Source organism: Dendrobates tinctorius, unplaced genomic scaffold, assembly GCF_039654945.1.
Source record: "Dendrobates tinctorius isolate UK_male_01 unplaced genomic scaffold, ASM3965494v1 ptg000103l, whole genome shotgun sequence".
In the NCBI taxonomy this organism is placed as follows: Eukaryota; Metazoa; Chordata; class Amphibia; order Anura; family Dendrobatidae; genus Dendrobates; species Dendrobates tinctorius.
Genome location: NW_027361771.1, coordinates 11,726,486 through 11,745,651, shown reverse-complemented (window position 1 = coordinate 11,745,651; position 19,166 = coordinate 11,726,486). Strand labels below are relative to the sequence as shown.

Sequence of the window (19,166 nt, the reverse complement as noted above, 5' to 3'; positions counted from 1 at the left end):
AAGCCGGTAAACCCCTGCAAATGCCTTCTGGAACAAGGAAAAAAAGGAATCAGACTTCCGGAAGGGTGGAGTCCTAGACACACACATACGCAATGCCCTGGCAAGGTCAAGCGTATGCCGGGCCCTCTGCACTCTATGAACCGGAGCCGGGCAAAGGGTCGGTAATGAGATGCCCTCATTGAGGTGGAAATCAGACACAACCTTTGGAAGGAAGGATGGAACTGTACGGAGAACCACCTTGTCCTGGTGGAAGAATAGGAAAAGCTGTTTGCAGGAGAGCGCTGACAGCTCAGACACCCTGCGTAGCGAGGTGATTGCCACGAGGAAGACCACCTTTTGTGATAAAACTCGAAGTGGAACTTCCTTAAGAGGTTGAAAAAGGAGGTGCCTGTAGAGCAGTTAGGACCAAATTAAGGTCCCACGTATCCAGTGGACGTCTGTAAAGAGGGACCAATCTGGAGACTCCCTGAAGAAACGTCCTGACTTGAGGTTTGTTAGCTATACGCTTCTGAAAGAGCACTGAAAGCGCTGACACCTGACCCTTAAGCGATCCTAAGGATAGGCCGGCGTCCAGACCTGATTGAAGGAAACCACGAACTTTCGGAAGAGAGTAAGGGAACGGAATTCGCCCGCGAGAGTCGCACCAAGTAAAATACGTTTTCCAGGTACGATAATAAACTTTGGCGAAAGCTGGTTTCCGTGCCCTGATCATGGTTCTAATGACGTCTGGAGCAAACCCTGCCTGGGTTAAAACCCAGGTTTCAAGGACCACGCCGTCAAATTGAGAGTCCCTAAATTCTGGTGGTAGAACAAGCCGTGAGACAGGGGATCGGGACGGTCTGGAAGACGCCAAGGGGTGTCTGCTGTAATGCTGAAGGATGTCGGCGTACCATGTACGTCTGGGCCAGTCCGGCGCAATTAGGATGGTCGGAACTCCTTCCTGTTTGATCTTTCTCATGACTCTGGCCATCAGGGGAAGAGGTGGGAAAATGTACAGAAGCTGGAACTGAGTCCAGTCCTGAACCAGGGCATCCGTCCCGAGCAATCTCGGACCGCGTGTCCTTGCCATGAAAATGGAGACCTTGGCATTGAGATGAGATGCGATTAGGTCCACGTCCGGAGTCCCCCAGCGATAACAGATCCGACGAAAGATTTTTGGAATGGAGAGACCACTCCCCCGAGTCCATTTCCTGTCTGATGAGGTAGTCGGCTTCCCAGTTGTCCACACCCGGACTGTGGACCAGTGAGAGTACTGATTTCTTGTTTTCTGCCCAGCGAAGGAGACGCGCCACATCTCTCATTGCCTGGGCACTGCGAGTCCCACCTTGGTGGTTCACATATGCCACTGCCGTGGCATTGCTCGACTGCACTCTGATGTGAGAGGCCTTCAGCAGATGGCAAAAAACTTTTAGCGCCAGGAAGATAGCTCGTATCTCCAGATGTTGATGGGCATGGTCGCTTCTATTGGAGACCACGTGCCCTGTGAAGTAGGTGCACTGCACCCCATCTTGTTAGACTCTCATTGGTGGTCAGGACTTTCCATCGACTGGGAAGAAAGAATTTTCCTTTGGCCAGTACGGGTGGTTTGAGCCACCAGTACAGTGATTTCCTGGTTGACTCCGTCAGTCGGAACTCCCTTTCGAGGGAGAAAAGGGTTCCTGTCCCAGGATCTGAGAATGGCTAGTTGAAGAGGTCTGAGGTGGAACTGGTCAAATGGTACCACCTCCATTGCTGCTGCCATCCTGCTAAGGAGTCTCCTGGCAAACCGAAGAGATCGGCAAGGTATGTGTATTAACATGCGAACTGCACCGCGGATAGCTTGTACCTTGTCCTTGGGAAGGTGTACCAGACCCCTGGAGGTATCGAATAGGATCCCTAGGAAGATCAGTGACTGACGCGGGAGTAGTTGACGACTTCTTAAAGTTGACTAGCCAGCCTAGACGAGTTAGTGTGTCGATCGTGATCGAGACGCTGTCTTCGCAGTCTTTGACAGAAGGTGCCTTGATGAGTAGATCATCGAGACATGGGAGGACCACTATGCCTCTGGAGTGTAGGACATCCATGGTGGCTGCCATAACCTTGGTGAATGTTCTGGGAGCCGTGACTAATTCGAAAGGCAAAGCCACGAACTGGTACTGATTCTGCCCTATTGTGAACCTGAGAGATCTTTGATGAGCAGGCGCAATAGGGATGTGCAGGTATGCCTCTTGTATGTCTATGGAGGCGAGATATTCTCCCTGTTCCATAGCCGCAATGATGGATCGAAGGGACTCCATGCGAAACTGCCGAACTCTTGCAAACTTTTTGAGTTGCGTTAGGTTCAGGAATTGGCCGAACGCTGCCTCCCTTTTTGGGAACCACGAATAGGTTATAGTAGAGTCCTTGGAATCTCTCGTTTTCGGGAACCCGTATTATGACTCCTGCTTGAAGGAGAGAGAGACACTATTTCCTTGACCCACCTGTCCTCTGTAATAGGCAGCCAGACTTGCTGAAAGATTAAAAATCAACCGCCTACAGGTGGGGTGTCTTCCGTATTTCGTGAGTCATGACGAGGAGAAATTCTGGAATTTCCCTCCTTTGGGCTTTGCCTGGCCTGATGTTGACCGCCAATTCTTGTCCGTCCTCTGTGCTGTCCTTTGGTTGTCCCTGTGAGGGGGAACGGTTGTAATTCCGTGAAGGACGTGAAGCGGCCTAGCCTGAGGAGTTCCGAAAAGACCGGAACTTAGCCTGGTTACGTCGCTTAAACGTACGTTTAGGTTGCGGAAGAAAGGTACTCTTACCCCCCGTGGCATTGGAAATCATCTTGTCTAATTTTTTCCCCGAAAAAAATCTCCCACTGACGTACGGGAGATCCGTAAGAGGCTTGTTTGAAGACGCGTCCGCTTCCCATTCTCACAGCCAGAGGATACGTCTGATTGTAATTACATTCGCTGCTATACCTGCTACGCCTCTTGCAGAATCAAAAGCTGCAAGGCGTATGTAATCTGCCACCACCGCTATCTGAACTAGTTGATCGAACATCTGAGGAGCAGACTTTTGGAGGCTCTCCTGCCATCTTGGCCCATGCCATTCTGGCTGCCCACGTTGAGGTGACCGCGGGAGCCAGGGAGGCTCCTGCAGCCTCAAAAATTGAACGAGCCATGCGCTCAACCTGCCAATCTGCTGTATCCTTCAGGGTTGAGCTATCTGGCAGTGAGAGGAGAGACTGTGCTGCAAGCTTAGAGATAGGGGGATCGATTTCCGGTGGATCTGTCCACTTCTTGGTCTTTTTGAGAAAAAAGAGTATCTAGCCCTTTTTTACGGTTTTATTTACGGTTGGCGAATTTTTTTTTTTTTTTTGTTTTTTGGCAGGTTGCGAAAAAAGCTTAATCAAGGATGTCCTGAAAGCTTGGGTGATCAGAAAAAAACTTTAGGGACTTCAGGGACCCCTCAAAACAGATCTTATGTTTTGGGGGTTCTTGGGGAGCATCGGATAAAACCAGCACCCGATGAATAGAAGTGATGTCCTCAACTAGCGCTGTATTGCTAGGAGGACAAGGAGCCTGAGACTCCTATGTTTCCTTTTCTGATTCGGAGTCACAGATGCCCTCTGAATCCTGCGCATCGCTGAGGCGTTGCCAGGAGGGAAATGTGGACCGCCGCTTTTCCATGCCCGAAGATCTCTGTGGAGATCTGCTGCGCCCGTCTTTGGAACGAGACGGTCTAGGAGACCTAGAATTACGGTGTCTCTGCCTAGAGCGGGACGACCGTGAGCCATGGGAGGACGTAGCTGAACGTGACCTATGGGGCCGTTCACTACTAGCATTGCCAGGGACTGCCTGTCCGCTTATAGCTGGGATATGACCCTGCATAGCCTGAAGCAATGTGGAAGTCAGCGTATCTATGGACTGTGACATAGATGCGGCCCATACCGGCATGTCAGTGGAGTTGAAACAGTGACAGGAGCCTCTTGGGGCACTGACCCAGCATTTTGGGAACAACTCTAGCAGTACGGTGCATGTTGCCACTGGGAAGATTGGCTTTACAGGCTGAACAGACTGCGTAACAGCAGATAAACCTGTTTTTTTTTTTTTTTTCTTCCTTCTTTCGGGCCTGGAGACCGACATAGTGCACTGAGTGCCGGCAGGTTATTCTGACCAAAAACCTTACTGGGGTGGCTATGCAGAGGAGCGCTATAGGGAACCTATAGGGAGTCTGCGTCCACAGCAGGATAATATCCTGCTGTGCCTTACCCCACCGGTGTGCTCCTAGATCCGGCGCCAGCAGAAAAACTTCGGTTCTGCGCCCCCTGGAGACTGTGCAGCGTTCTTGAGTAATATAGCAGCGCTGCTTTTTTTTTTTTTCTTCCTTCTTTCCCTGAGGTAAAGAGGTGGGAGGGAGGAGGGGCGGAGAGCAGAAAAAGGGCGCGCAGCCAGGAAAAACCGCGCCTTCCTGGTTCGATCCGCCCCCTGTATGACGCTGTGCAGCGTCATGATCATCCAGGGGGGCGGGCCGGGGGCGGTAACAAGGGCGGCTGCTTCGGCTTAGGCCGAAGCCACGGTCTAAAGTACAAAATCCTGCCCGGGAAAGGCTCCAGAGCGGCGCGGTAGTCCGGAGGGGGGCAGAAAACGAACCAAAACCCCCCCGGATGAGTGCCATATCGCCCGGACGCCCCTATATACGCAGCGCAGCCCTGTGAAGGGTCTTTTTGACCCCTTTGGAGGGCTGACGCTGCCGCAGGGACAGGAATCCCTGCATACTGTGGCCCAAATATGACAGCCCCCGGCCCCATAGCAGACCACAGCAGTGCTGGGGCTACAATAAAGTTAGCGCTGCGAACGCAGCTCCTACCTGCGGCGTCTCAACCTAACATCCCTAGAGGGGGTTAGGGAGGGCGCTTCACCGCCATCAGGAGGAATTCTTCCTCACCTCAGCCTCAACCCAAAAGGCCCAGGGCCTGGGGAAGGAGGGGGGTTCTCGACCTCGAACCATGCAACCGAAGGGCTGGGGAGGGAGCGACATGGGGAAGAGCCATCTCTACCTCAACCGGGTACTGCTAAAAAGAGGACCGAGGAGGGAGCCATGTCGGGAGTCTCAGAGAGACCCTCTTTTCTTCATCTGTGTCAAGAAGAATCTTCTTATGGTGTGCCTCCTTGCGACACTAAGCAAAAAACTGAGGTAAGGCGGATGCCTCCCAGGGGTGTATGCTGTGGAGGAGGAGCCAGAGCCAAATCTTTTTCAGATTAAGCATAGTGTCGCCTCCTAGTGGACAGAAAGCATAACACCCCAAGGTCTTGTGTCCCCCCAATGAGGCGACAGAGTAAACGCTACCATATTGACAAGTTAGTGCACACTCTTGATAAAAATAGTGATAGATTCCAAGGAAAAATGCACTGCACTATCGTCACAAGGGAGAATTTGGTCAATACTGAAATGATGAAAATTGGAACAAAACACTATTCGCATGACCTTTGAATTACTCACCTTCCCAATAAGAGGGGATGACAAACTGCCATTGGATTGGGTTTTCTTCAGAGTAGGAGGGACAGAGCTGGGGCGAGGCATTTGGCTTTGTGACACTTTGCAGACAGAAGGATCAAAATTCTTTTTGGACTCTGGAACCCTGTAAAACAGGAGACAATACAAATATAAACTAAGGAAATGTGTCAGTTTAGAGCTATACTGCCTGGTTGAGCAAGCCCTAATCTAGGTCGCCATTTTTGTTTTCAATGCCACAATGAACACTACAATTTATGACAACCATAGCTTTGTTTTTCCTGTATGTATAACTATGCAAGAGCTTGATTTTTTGCATGACAATTCACAAACTTATATACCATATTTTCCAGCGTATAAGATGACTTTTTAAACCCTGAAAGTCTTATATGCCGTGTGTCGTCTTATAGGGCGGTGCGGAGGAGTGGTCTCGATGATGAGGTGAGGGGGGACCTCACCGGGAAGGTGTAAATGAAGTATCCATATTACCTCCTTACGGCAGCAGTGCTCTGTGCGGCAACGTCTCCCGAGATCAGAATCCGAGCATGCGCTGCCCCCAGTGGCCATCTTCCTGGAGGCCACCGCATCGCAGCAATGGAGCTGCGGGGGCCTCCAGGCTTTGAGGAAATGCCGTCGGAGCTCCCCATGCTGCACAAAGATCCGCCGCCGCCCCCCCCCAGCACAGAGAGCCGCACAGAGCACCGCTGCCGCAAGAAGGTAATAGGGATACTTCATTTACATCTTCCTAATGAGGCACCCCCTCACCTCGGGACCACTCCTCCGCACCGCCCTATAAAGCCCCCTTCACACATAGCGAGATCGCTAGCGATATTGCTAAAGCGTCACCGATTTTGTGACGCAACAGCCAGGGCTGTGGAGTCGGAGTTAGTTTTGGTTGGAGTCGGAAGAAATGTACCGACTCCAGCTTTAAAAAAAATGTATTAATATTTCATAATTGAACTTTCACATGAATTTTATAAATGTTACTCAAATATATATGTTCTATCAAACTATGAACAACAGTGATAAGCAGTTTTGCTGGAGATAGAGACATTTCTTACTTCTTGTGTGTCACTGTTCTCCACTGCCCTTATCTAATCTTATACTTGGTTAACCTCATGCTGCCCCAACCCCCCTACTTACAATGTATGAAAGTGAAAATGTGTTGCAAATTCTTAGTAGTAAAGCTCCTCCTCTAGACTAGATCATACTAGGTGTGCGTCTTCCAAGCATCTCACAGCTGCCTGCTACTCAAGAGGAAGACTGTAAGAAGTATTATCCTTTCAACAAACTTTGCATCAGTTAACTGTGAGTACATGAGGAATAATAACAACAGTATTACTGACCACTATATCAGTTGTACGACCTGGCAATAATTTTGTACAATTGTTTTTAGGAAAAACAAATGTCATTTGGATTGTGAATGCAGAATTAAAAACCTGAGAATGTCAAAGAAGCATCACATTAAATCAGCTGTATTTGAACATTTCACCATCACTCAAGATAGAAAACATTATGTCTGTCAGTGTATGACAAATGATCCAGACGAAAACAAATGCTGTGAAGCCAAGATGAGTGCATATTCAGGCAAAAATAAAAATGCTCCTACCAGAGCTTCTAATCTAAAGAGACATTTACAGCGCTTTCATCCAGAAGTACTGAAAGCAGTGGATGAGAAAGACTGCATCCAAACCAATGAACCAGTGCCCAGCTCTTCCAGCCAAACAAAGTAGCAGAGAACTTTGCAGCCATCAGTTGCAAGATATTTTGTCAGTGACAAAGTTACTGTGACAATGACAGTAGATACATTTAAAAAACAGATCATAGAGCTTGTTGTAAAGGATAGTGTGCCCATTTCATTATTTTCACGACCAGCTTTTATGTGTCTGAATGGGGAAATGGCCCGCAAGCTTGGTGTTTCTCTGGAGAGAGAGAGAGTATTAGAAAATTAGTAATCGAAGAAGCTTTTAAACAAAAGGAAGAACTTAAAAAAAACTCTCAAGGGATGCTTTCTGTTTCTTAAAATGGATGCCTGCACACGTCACAGAGTGAACTATTTTGCCATCAATGTCCGATTTGTTTGTGACAAAAATGAAATAGTAACCAAGACATTGGCAGTAAAAGACACCAAAGCTCATCACACCAGTGAGTTTCTCCAGGTCTTGGTGGAAAAGATTCTGCAAGACTATGAACTTAAAAAAGAGCAAGTTCTTTCTGTTGTAACTGACAATGCTTCAAATATGATAAGTACTATTAAGCTAATGAATGAGAGTAATGATGGTGACCAGCAGCTAGAAGAACATTCTGGGTCCACAGACACAGAAATGTTTGAACTAGAGGAACACAGTATTGTAACTGAGGAGCAAACTGAAGTTGCTTCAGATGAACAGCAACATGATAGTTTAGATGATCTTGTTGAAACTGTGTCAATATGTTCTTTCATTCATCACATGCGCTGTGTTGTGCATACGCTACAGCTGGCTATAAGAGACAGTCTGCAAGAAGGACATGCTGCTGCACTGATTGGCAAGGTGAGAAAATTGGCTACTGTTGCCAGAACCCCTAAAGTTGACTCAATTTTGAAGAGACGTGCTGGAAAAGGGACAATTATTGATCAAGCCACACGATGGGGCAGTACTTACTTAATGATTCAGCGCTTGGTTGAACTGAAAACCTTTCTTGTAGACATGGCTAACCCTCAACTGACGCTAAATGAAAGTCAGTGGAATCAGGTGACTGAGCTGGAAAAATTGCTAGAGCACCCATTTACAGTGACTAAAAAATTACAAGCAGAGGACTTAACTCCAGGTATTTTCTTAAAGGAGTGGAAGAACCTGATGTTTCGCCTGTCCCAAAGAGGAGGGTTAATTGCAAGTGGCATTGCTACATCAATGAAACAGAGAGAGGAGCTACTATTACAAAATAACATTCTTTTGGCAGCTGTTTATGTAGACCCAATGCATCGGATTCTTCTAGATGATCAACAGCTAAGTAAAGGAAAAGAAGCTCTGTTTGAAATAGCAGTAAGGATGAAAGGGTTGCAGAACAGTCAGGAGGAACAAGAAGAATTTGGTCGTCCTGCCACATCTTCACCCTCATCATCAACTGATGAAGAATTTAATTTCTAAAAATATTTGGATCACAAGGACCGTGCAAAGCGTTCCCGCATAGAAGAGTCATCCCCATCAAGGAACACAGCCAGTACATTTCAGCAGAATTTTTCATGTGCACTAAAAGAAATTGAGAAATTTGACCGTTCATCAAAAATAACAGTGCAACAAGCGATTCCTCTGTATCCTGACATTGTCAGAGATGTTGCCCGAGTGGTTACTGCTTTGCCACCAACACAAGTTAGTGTAGAGAGGTTGTTCTCTGCTCTCAAAATAATTAGATCAGATTTGAGGGCATCCATGAAGGAGGATCTGACAGAGGCAATACTTTTTCTGAGGACAAATTTATAGATTTCTTCTTCTTAAATGCATAAAAGTGTTTATTGCATATTTACTTACAGTTTAGAAAAGTTTATAAAAGTTATTTGCTATATTCTAATTGTATTCTAATAAATGTAGTTTTTGCTCTAAGTGGTCTGATTACTTATATGATGGTGAGAAACTAAATAAGCACGATGTTTAATATTTTACAACAGTAAATTTGTTGTTATGAATTGGCCATTTATGAAGGAGTCGGAGTCGGAGTCGGAATCGGAGCCTGATAAAATCCAGGAGTCGGAGTCGCAACTGTGGCTTACCGACTCCACAGCCCTGGCAACAGCGCTATCGCTAAAGATCTCGCTACATGTGACACCCACCTCCGACCGGCCCCCCTGCTGGCCATCGTTGATCGCACAAGATCGTCCTGGTCCATTTCTCGTCGTCTGCTTCCTGCTGGCGCTGACGAGCGACTCCATGGATGCGGGCGGAAGTCGTTCAGCAGAGCTGCCGTCTGACAGGTAAGTAACGACCGCCGACCGCTGCTGCATCGCTGGTAAGATCTGCCTGTTTAACGACTATTTAGCGATGCACCAGCGATCCTGAACTGGTCGGATTGCTGTCGGGATCGCTGGGGCATCGATAATTGTAACGGGACCTTAAGACAATACCCGGCGTAATACAACCCCCGACTTAAGAAAATTTTATATTTTAACTGGAAAAGTTGGGTGTCGCCTTATACGCCCAATTGCCTTATACGCCGGAAAATACAGTATATACATACTGAGCACAGATACAAAAACACTGAAGTGAAAATAGAAGGCTGCCAGAACTTCCCCTTTGATTACAGCATGGGTCATTTAAGTGGTGGAATCAGGATAGACATATTCAAACTATGATTACTGTGTCAAACTCAAAATGTGCTCACTGGGTCAAACAATTATGGAACATATATGGCCAGAGGATTACAAACAAAAGTGAAAAAGAAAGAAAAGAATAAAGTTGGAGAGTGCATAAAGGCAATACCTGACATGTTTTTCTATCATTTTTCTTCACTGCAATTTTGTTTTAAAGTAAATAGTTACTGTATATACTCGTGTATAAGCCGACCCCCTAATTTTGCCACAAAAAATTGGAAAAACTTATTGACCCGCGTATAAGCCTAGGGTGGAAAATGCAGCAGCTACTGGTAAATTTGAAAAATAAAAATAGAGGCCAATAAAAAGTACAATTAAGACATCAGTAGGTTAAATGTTTTTGAATATCCATATTGAATTAGGAGCCCCATATAATGATCCATACAGTTCATGATGGCCCCATAAGATGCTCCATACTAAATACGCCCCATATAATGCTCCATAAAGGTTAATAATGGCCCCATAAGATGCTCCATAGAATATGCTGCCCCATAAGATGCTCCACAGAATAGGCCCCATATGCTGCTGCATATAAAAAAAATAAAAATAAATAAAAAATAAAAATGACATACTCACCTGTCCATCGCTGCTGGCTCAGGACCTGGCACCTGAGATATTCACCTGTCCACGCTCCCTCGCTGCTCACCGCTGTCTGCCACGTCATCCCTTAGTGACGTTCAGGCAGCAGAGGGCGTGGCGTGAACTAACAACATCACCGCGCCCTCTGACCTGATCATCACAGGCAGAGGACGCGACAGACAGCGGTGAGTAGCGTGGGAACGGGGACAGGTGAATATCATTATACTTACCTCCTCCTGGCGCGGTCTCTGCAGCCCCTTTCTCCCACGCCTGCTTTCAGCGGTCACGTGATACCGCTCATTAAAGACATGAATATGCGCATATTCATGTCTTTAATGAGCGGTACCACGTGACCGCTGAAGGCAGGTGCCGGAGACTGTGGGACAAGCAGGGGGGCTGCAGAGACCGCGCCAGGAGGGGGCAAGTATGATCTCTGACACCCCCGCTGACCCCCGGTATATGACTCGAGGATAAGCCGAGAGGGGGACTTTCTGCCCCCAAAAAATTGGCTGAAAATCTCGGCTTATACGCGAGTATATACGGTAATCTGTGAAAACGTATTCCTTCTTAACTTCAAAAGATGTTTGAGGGGAAAAAAAAAAGCAAAATAGACACATACCTCAAATAAAAGAGAACATAAGCCTGCTGATTTAGCACAACCTTGATGTTACTGGCATGAACGAGTGAATCGTTCATTTGATACCACTGTCCATTACTTGCCTGCAAAAGAAATAGTAACAAATATTAAAATACTCAAAAGGTGATGTATATAAAATGGTGGTAAGTGCATTATAGCAACTGATTTCTCAGTGGGCGTAATCACTTTTTTCAGTAGAAGATTTAGCACATCTCTGTATGGAATGGATACTGTATTGCGCAAACGTCATTTTAGTATTGCCCAGTGTTCTGATGTAGCCTCATCGAACGCAAACTGTTAAAATGTACCAAAGCTATTTTTTCAATTACTTCAAATATTCTAGAAATTTTGGTCTGTTTTGCCATTCAATCCTGAGTTGCAGTGACCTTAAAGAGAGCCTGTCAGTAGGATTATGTAATGTAAAAACATTGTTATAATACTGATTATATTGATTCCTTTTTTGTGAAGAAATTTGCTTTGTTCTTCTTAATCACCATTTGAAGCTTTCTGCTAATTAAATTTTGGGGGACAGGGGCGGAGGAAGGCTGTACACAGGGACATATCCTCCCTGCCTGTGATTCCCCAGTCACTCCACCTGCCTCCAGTCTGTGAATGATCTGCCTCTTCTGTATGAAATCCCAGCCCTGACCTGTCATTTACAGACCGGAGGCAGACTTAAGGGCCAGGGAATCAAAGACAGGGAGGAGAAGACCCAGTGTACCGTCCGGCCCCTGTGCTCCGAAATCTAAGAAATAGAAAACTTTAAATGGTGATCAAAGAAGAACAACAAAGCGGATTTCTTCAAAGATATCAATTTAATCTGTACTACAGCTGTCTTTACATTACAAAATCACGCTGGAAGGTTCTCTTTAAGATGCATACTGTTATGCTGGACACAAATAAAAATTACAAATAGAAAAACTCCCCCTGTGCTCTCTTGCATTTGTACACATAGCAGATGGGCGCAGAGCTACAGTGACATATAGAAGTTTGGGCACCCCTGGTCAAAAATTACTGTTATTGTGATGTGAACAGTTAACCAAGTTGAAGATTAAATGATCTCTAAAAGGGCTAAAGTTAAAGATGACACATTTCCTTTGCATTTTAGGAAAAAAACATACATACATATATTTACATTTTAAAAATTACAAAACGGAAAGTGGGCCAATGCAAAGTTCAGATCAGGGGACTGAGGGTTCATTGTAAAACCTTCGGCTTGCGCCTTTTGAGGTAGTCTATGGTGGATTTTGAAGAGAGGAGGGGAGAAGAGAGGAGGGGAGAAGAGAGGAGGGGAGAAGAGAGGAGGGGAGAAGAGAGGAGGGGAGAAGAGAGGAGGGGAGAAGAGAGGAGGGGAGAAGAGAGGAGGGGAGAAGAGAGGAGGGGAGAAGAGAGGAGGGGAGAAGAGAGGAGGGGAGAAGAGAGGAGGGGAGAAGAGAGGAGGGGAGAAGAGAGGAGGGGAGAAGAGAGGAGGGGAGAAGAGAGGAGGGGAGAAGAGAGGAGGGGAGAAGAGAGGAGGGGAGAAGAGAGGAGGGGAGAAGAGAGGAGGGGAGAAGAGAGGAGGGGAGAAGAGAGGAGGGGAGAAGAGAGGAGGGGAGAAGAGAGGAGGGGAGAAGAGAGGAGGGGAGAAGAGAGGAGGGGAGAAGAGAGGAGGGGAGAAGAGAGGAGGGGAGAAGAGAGGAGGGGAGAAGAGAGGAGGGGAGAAGAGAGGAGGGGAGAAGAGAGGAGGGGAGAAGAGAGGAGGGGAGAAGAATTTTTTTTTTTTTGTTTGCACGGCTGTTCCGGAACGCTACTCAGGGGTTAAAAGCCCTGCTACAGCGAATCTGCAGGGCATGCGCAATATAAATTAGCAGACCGTCGCTCGGAAAAAACGTTGCAGAGTCAGTCTCATCCGCGCTGGAGACGCTAAAATTTTGACGGATCCGTCAAAAAACGGGTGGGATGGATGACCGTCAGTCAACATCCGCCGCTAATTTAAGTCTATGGGGGAAAAAAACGGATCCGCCCCTTTTTTGGCGGATCCGTTTTTTTTTTTTTTTTTTTTAAATTGGCGGATTTTGACTGACGTCAAAAAACGGAAGTGTGAAACAGGCCTTAAGGATCATTATCCATTTGTAGAAGCCATCCTCTTTCAACTTCAGCTTTTTTACAGATGGTGTTATGTTTGCTTCAAAAATTTGTTCCCCGTGCCATTGGCTGTAATACAACCCCAAAGCATGATTGATCCACCCCCATGCTTAATGTTTGGCAATATGTTCTTTTCCTGAAATTCTGTGCCCTTTTTCACCATGCTTACCTTTGATCATTGTGGCCAAAGAGTTCTATTTTAAACTTATCGATCCACAGGACTTCTTTCCAAGATGCATAAGGCTTATTTAGATGTTCTTTTGCATACTTCTGATGCTGACATTTATGGTGAGGACGCAGGAGAGGTTTTCTTATGTCTCTTCCATAAAGGCCATATTTGTGCAGGTGTCTCTGAACAGTAGAAAAATGTATCACAACTCCAGAGTCTGGAGAAATCGAACTTTTCAGATTTTGGCGCGCAAGGCGCACCGTCAAAAGTGCGCAGCGCAGGTCAAAGCGCAACTAGCGCACGGCCTGCGCACCCTATGCTAAAGATAGGGTGCGCCGATCGCAGGCGCCGCTGTCCGCTAGGAGGCGGCGCTACAAGCAAGGGGCGGGCACGCCGGGCAGATAGCCGGCTCGGGGGCGGAGCTACCCCGGCCGTGCGTGCGCTTAAAAAGCGCTAATGTGAAACCAGCCTAATTCTGACCAGGGGTGCCCAAACTTTTACATGCCACTTGTACATGCAGTCCTGAAGCATTAAGTTCCAACTATGGTAGGAAAAGAAGTCAGAGTTCCTGTAGGACACAACAGCAAAGCTGGCAAAAGGCCAACTAAAAGAAGTACAAAGAGGGGGTTGGTTTGAGTGTTAATTGAGAAAGGGTAGCTGTATTGGGGCAGAATTGTGGCTAGTGTGGAGGGCCAAGTAGATTTGAGCATTACAGAGGTGAAATGTAAGTGAAGGCTTGTAGGTTGCAAGAAATTTTAAAAAGCAGATATACAGCTGCATAAGTGAACAGCTAATGGGATCCTGAAGTCCCTGAAGGTTTTAATCACAATAGTTGATTGCCTCGTACAAATAACATTTTGCAGAAATAATTACCTTTACATAACAATAGTAATGTCCAGCGTGGCAACTGTACCCAGAATGTACAAGAACAGCATAGAGGGCATACATTACAGGGTCACCATTAGTCTGCGACATGTATGGACGGATATTCAAAAATTCTGGGTATCCAACATCCTACAAAATGACATAAGGCAATAATTAATGCACAGCCAAAAGATGCTTATTGTCATTTGAATTCAACATTATTCTAAAATACAAGTACATTTTAGTTTCTCACCTTGGTAATTTTGCCACCACTGAAGTTAGCAAATCTTTTAAGCGACAGCGTGAGGACATTTGAGGCTCGATGCACGCTGAATCTCTTGGTAGCAGGAACTTTCTTCTTACATCTTGCAAAGAATAAAAAAAGATCTTAATAAGCCATATCAAAATGAACAAAAATGACTGATTTTAAGTATGCAATTGATGTGCAAAACCCGATAAAAAGGGAACCTGGCAGAAAATACATGCTGCCCGATCGACAGACAGCATTTATCAGACGTTGGCGCCATGATTTCAGCAGGGTATGTTTGACTCCGAAACACTGCTGGGTTTCAGAGAAAAACACACTTTAAAAGGCGCCGGGGACCGAGATGCATCGGTGACTGGTAATGGGTGGCCAGAGGCCACCGGCGATCCACCCATTTACCTAATGACTGACAGGTCTCGCTCTATAGACGCACACAGGGAAAGCCCCATCTTTCAAGGGGAGAAGACACCAAGGACCTGCTTGTTTGAGTAGTCACTGTATGATTTGGTCTCTGGCTGGCTTTTTATAGTAGGTCTTCCTCAGAAATGAAGAAGCGTTGCAGAATCAAATGTGCACGGCTGAAGTCACATAGTTAGTATCTAATGTATGCTACCGTGATTCAGGCAGCATGTATCTGCTGTCAGGTTACCCATAAAGGGAATGTATCAGCAGAAAACCATATATTAAAGCCAAATATATTTCAGCTTTTTATTTTTATCAAAATCCCCCCATTTCAAACACAAAAAAATAACAAATCTTATGACTCTCCTCGCTACTACTCTGAAAACAATCACCTCTTAAAATCTGATAAACACCCTTGTCTCTTCCCCTTCTCATAAAGTTCAGGGGAAGTTGACCAATGATACAAATGTGTCATACTTTATTGATTCAGACTGAAGAGGCACAGCGTGGGAGCCCAATCATGGATCACTAAAGTAACAGAGCGTTCACACAACCCAGTTGCAAACTAGTATTCCTGAGCATCTGGGCAATGCAAAAAATATGACAGTTTTACTTTGATATTTCCGGCTGATATAAGTTTATAATTTTAAAAAATGTATTCTATTTACATATTCTCTTTTCGTTGATTTATAATGTGCAATGCATTTAGTCAACAAGTTCAAATTATTCCTGACTGCAAAGGACTACACAAAAGGTTTACTTTTATAGGGATGTTGCTAATGAAGCCAACCATTTATAGATCTCTTACTTTGCACACATGTAGGCATTCTCTCCACTTAAAACATCCGATCTTACAAACAGCTCCAGGGCACGAATTATGTTGGCAGAGTGCTGCAAAGAAAAGAAAAAAAAAAAAAAAACAATAAAGAAAAACATCTCACAATAAGAACAATTACAAAATACCAAATTCAATAGACGTATGAAACATCTTGTGTACAACTGCACAGAATGGAGGAGATTGATTATTACTGTCTCAAGTTTAAAACAGAAGATGCCCCATAGTTGTCACTGTGGTCCATACACACGGAATTAATGTCTTTTTTTTGTGCGATTTGAAACAGTTCTCGTGCATTTAGCTTATGTCCCTCAAGATCTTAAAATCCAACTACTAATGATTAGAGATGAGCGAATATTTCAATGTTCGTTTCGGATCACGATCACCGAATTTGCAATATTCGCCGATTAGTCGAATATTTGCCGAACATAATCGAACGACATTCATCTCAATGGGAGGCAAAAACATACGCATGCACAACACCTTATAATGGCTCCAAATGCTGCCAAAACACATCAAATGAGGGACAGACGCCAGAAAATTGGCCTCATTTCACCCAGAGTACAAACTGCAGCATGAAACTGCAGCAGTCAGCCAGGCATGAGGTATCAGAGTTTGGGACAGCATTTACAGCTTTCCAATGAACGTCACAGTAAGACTAGGTGAGTGAGAGATCGGTGAAGGCCTTCTTTGCTGGGAGCCCTGATACCACATGCAACATCTCTACCTGCTTTCATGCTGAGTCACACTCAGGTGGCACAATCATCAGTTTTGTAGACTACCATTGTCAGAAAAATTTAAGGATAGTAACAAGGGTAGTTGAGTCCAAGGAAGTGGAGGCCTGATGGTCTCGGAGGCCTACTGCTATAGGCACCACGCATGAATGAGATCCAACCAGGAGTGTTCACATTTCCAAAAATTATTATTAAACTGTGCAGTAGATGCAGAAGTCCTTAATCTGTGCCCACTCTGTAAACGTGATATGCGCCACATCTAGACTGCGGTGGCCCAGGCTATATGACATGACATACTGCATCAGGGCTCGTTGATGCTGCCACAGTCGCTGCAACATGTGCAGAGTGAAATTCCACAGTGTTGGGACATCGCATATCTACCTGTTAACCGGCATGGACAAAGTCCTTTGTATTGATGCAAGTCAATGACCAGAGGGTTGCAAATGGTGGAAATGAGCTCAACGCTTACGTGCTTTCTGGAGCAGCTCACCCAGGCCAGGATAGTGGAAGAGAAAATGCTGTACCACCAGGTTGAGGATGTTAGCCATGCAAGGCACATGAGCAAGCTTGCTTCGCCCTAGTGCCGCCACCAGGTTCACATCGTTATCGGACATGGACTTCCTTGGATGCAGGTTCAGCAGAGACAGCCATTGATAAAACTCAGCCTGGACAGCTGTCCACAACTCTTCAGCTGTGTGACTGATCTCCAAGGCAAATCAATTTTAATACTGCCTGATTGCGGTAAGTCCTGGCTTCACAGTATGGAGGTGGTGCGGATTCGCTCTGTACTGTTGGAACGCATGTCTCGTTAAGGCTAGTTTCACACTAGCGCTTTTGAGCGCAGCGACGGCCGCCACTAAGCCCCGCCCCCTGCCGCGCCTCCGCCGGTAGCTCCGCCTACCGGCGCATGACGCTGCATGCGCCCTGCGTCCCCTATCTTTATCACTGGGGGCGCAGGCCGTGCGCAGTATGCGTTTGGCGGCGCATGCGTCCTTTTGACGGTGCGCCGACCTGCGCCAAACGCAACCTGCTGCATTTTGGTTGCGCTCGGCGCACCGTCAAAAGGACGCATGCGCCGCCAAACGCATACTGCGGACGGCCTGCGCCCCCAGTGATAAAGATAGGGGACGCAGGGTGCATGCAGCGTCATGCGCCAGTAGGCGGAGCTACCGGCGGAGGCGCGGCAGGGGGCGGGGCTTAGCGGCGGCCGTGCGCAGGCCGTCGCTGCGCTCAAAAGCGCTAGTGTGAAACTAGCCTAAGACAGAGGTTGAGGGTGCAGGTGGAGGCACTAGAGGAGATAGGAGGCAGAAGCAGTGGAGGAAGTGTTAAATGTAGAGGTTTGTCCTGCAAGCCTTGGGGATTCCAAGACTTGTGGAGCAGCACCCTGTCCCCACAGCCATCAGAGTCTCCCTGTCAGCAAGATGTAATGCCCTCCTTGGCCATGCTTACTCATCCAAATGTCTGTGAATTGCTCCCTGGAAGACAGAAAAATCTCTGTCAAGGAACGGGTGATGTTTGCGACATGCTGGTGTAGCACATGCACAGTATTATTAGAAAAGTAATGGCGACTGGGCAAGTGGTAATGGGAGACTGCGGCGGCCATCAGCTTTCAGAAACCGTCTATCTACCAGGCGGAAAGGCAGCATTTCTGTGGCCAACAGATTGGAAGTGGTGGAGTTCAACCTCTTATGTTGGTTTCACATTAGCGCTTTTTAAGCGCACGCACGGCCGGGGGTAGCTCCGCCCCGGCTCTCTGCCCGGCGTGCCCGCCCCTTGCTTGTAGCGCCGCCTCCTAGCGGACAGCGGCGCCTGCGATCGGCGCACCCTATCTTTAGCATAGGGTGCGCAGATCGTGCGCAGGGCGTGCGCTAGTTGCGCTTTGACCTGCGCTGCGCACTTTTGACGGTGCGCCGTGCGCGCCAAAATCGAACTTTTCGGATTTTGGCGCACACGGCGCACCGTCAAAAGTGCGCAGCGCAGGTCAAAGCGCAACTAGCGCACGGCCTGCGCACGATCTGCGCACCCTATGCTAAAGATAGGGTGCGCCGATCGCAGGCGCCGCTGTCCGCTAGGAGGCGGCGCTACAAGCAAGGGGCGGGCACGCCGGGCAGAGAGCCGGCTCGGGGGCGGAGCTACCCCCGGCCGTGCGTGCGCTTAAAAAGCGCTAATGTGAAACCAGCCTTAGCTTTGTCATGTGTAGGAGGAAACAATCCTTTACGTGACCACAACTGCAGAACCATGGACTGGCTTCAATGCTGAGAGAGGGCGGAGTACTGTGAACCAGACAAACTGCTGGACCGTAAGAGAGGTGCAGGCGGAGAGGTTACGGTGGATTGAGAAACGTGGTGTGCTCGTTCTTGGAGATCGGTCAAAAACAGCAGGCATGTCCACTTCCGTTACAACTGAAGGCGGGCTCTCAGTCAGCGCGACTGTAGCAGGTAAGGGTGTGTGCTACGTAAGCGGTTTTTTGAGTATTTACCTGCAAAAACGCTTAAAAAACGCTTACAAGAAGCATCCCATTCATTTTAAAGAGTTTTGTGCATATTGATGCGTTATTTTCCACTAAAAAACGCAGCATGCTCATTAATTTCGTGGAAAAATCCACATTTCTAACTATATTCTATGAGACTGGGGATGCTCCGGAAAAAAAAAAAAAAACGCATAAAAAACGTGCAAAAATCATGCGGGAAAAACGCGCATTTCCTGGGAAGGAGTCTGGATTTTAGTCAGGAATTTT

At 46.9% G+C, this 19,166-nt stretch overlaps 1 protein-coding gene across 1 annotated transcript in view; it reads right to left on the bottom strand.

Annotated features, from left to right (window-relative positions):
• The window catches only part of USP36 (ubiquitin specific peptidase 36), a 97,849-nt gene that overhangs the window by 41,743 nt on the left and 36,940 nt on the right, over positions 1-19,166 (bottom strand). Inside the window, exons 8-12 of the mRNA XM_073588073.1 lie at positions 15,669-15,751; positions 14,447-14,558; positions 14,203-14,343; positions 11,019-11,119; positions 5,464-5,602 (exon numbers count right to left, since the gene is read on the bottom strand). Coding sequence (XP_073444174.1) covers positions 5,464-5,602; positions 11,019-11,119; positions 14,203-14,343; positions 14,447-14,558; positions 15,669-15,751 — 576 coding nt within the window. The remainder of the gene's footprint in view (positions 1-5,463; positions 5,603-11,018; positions 11,120-14,202; positions 14,344-14,446; positions 14,559-15,668; positions 15,752-19,166) is intronic.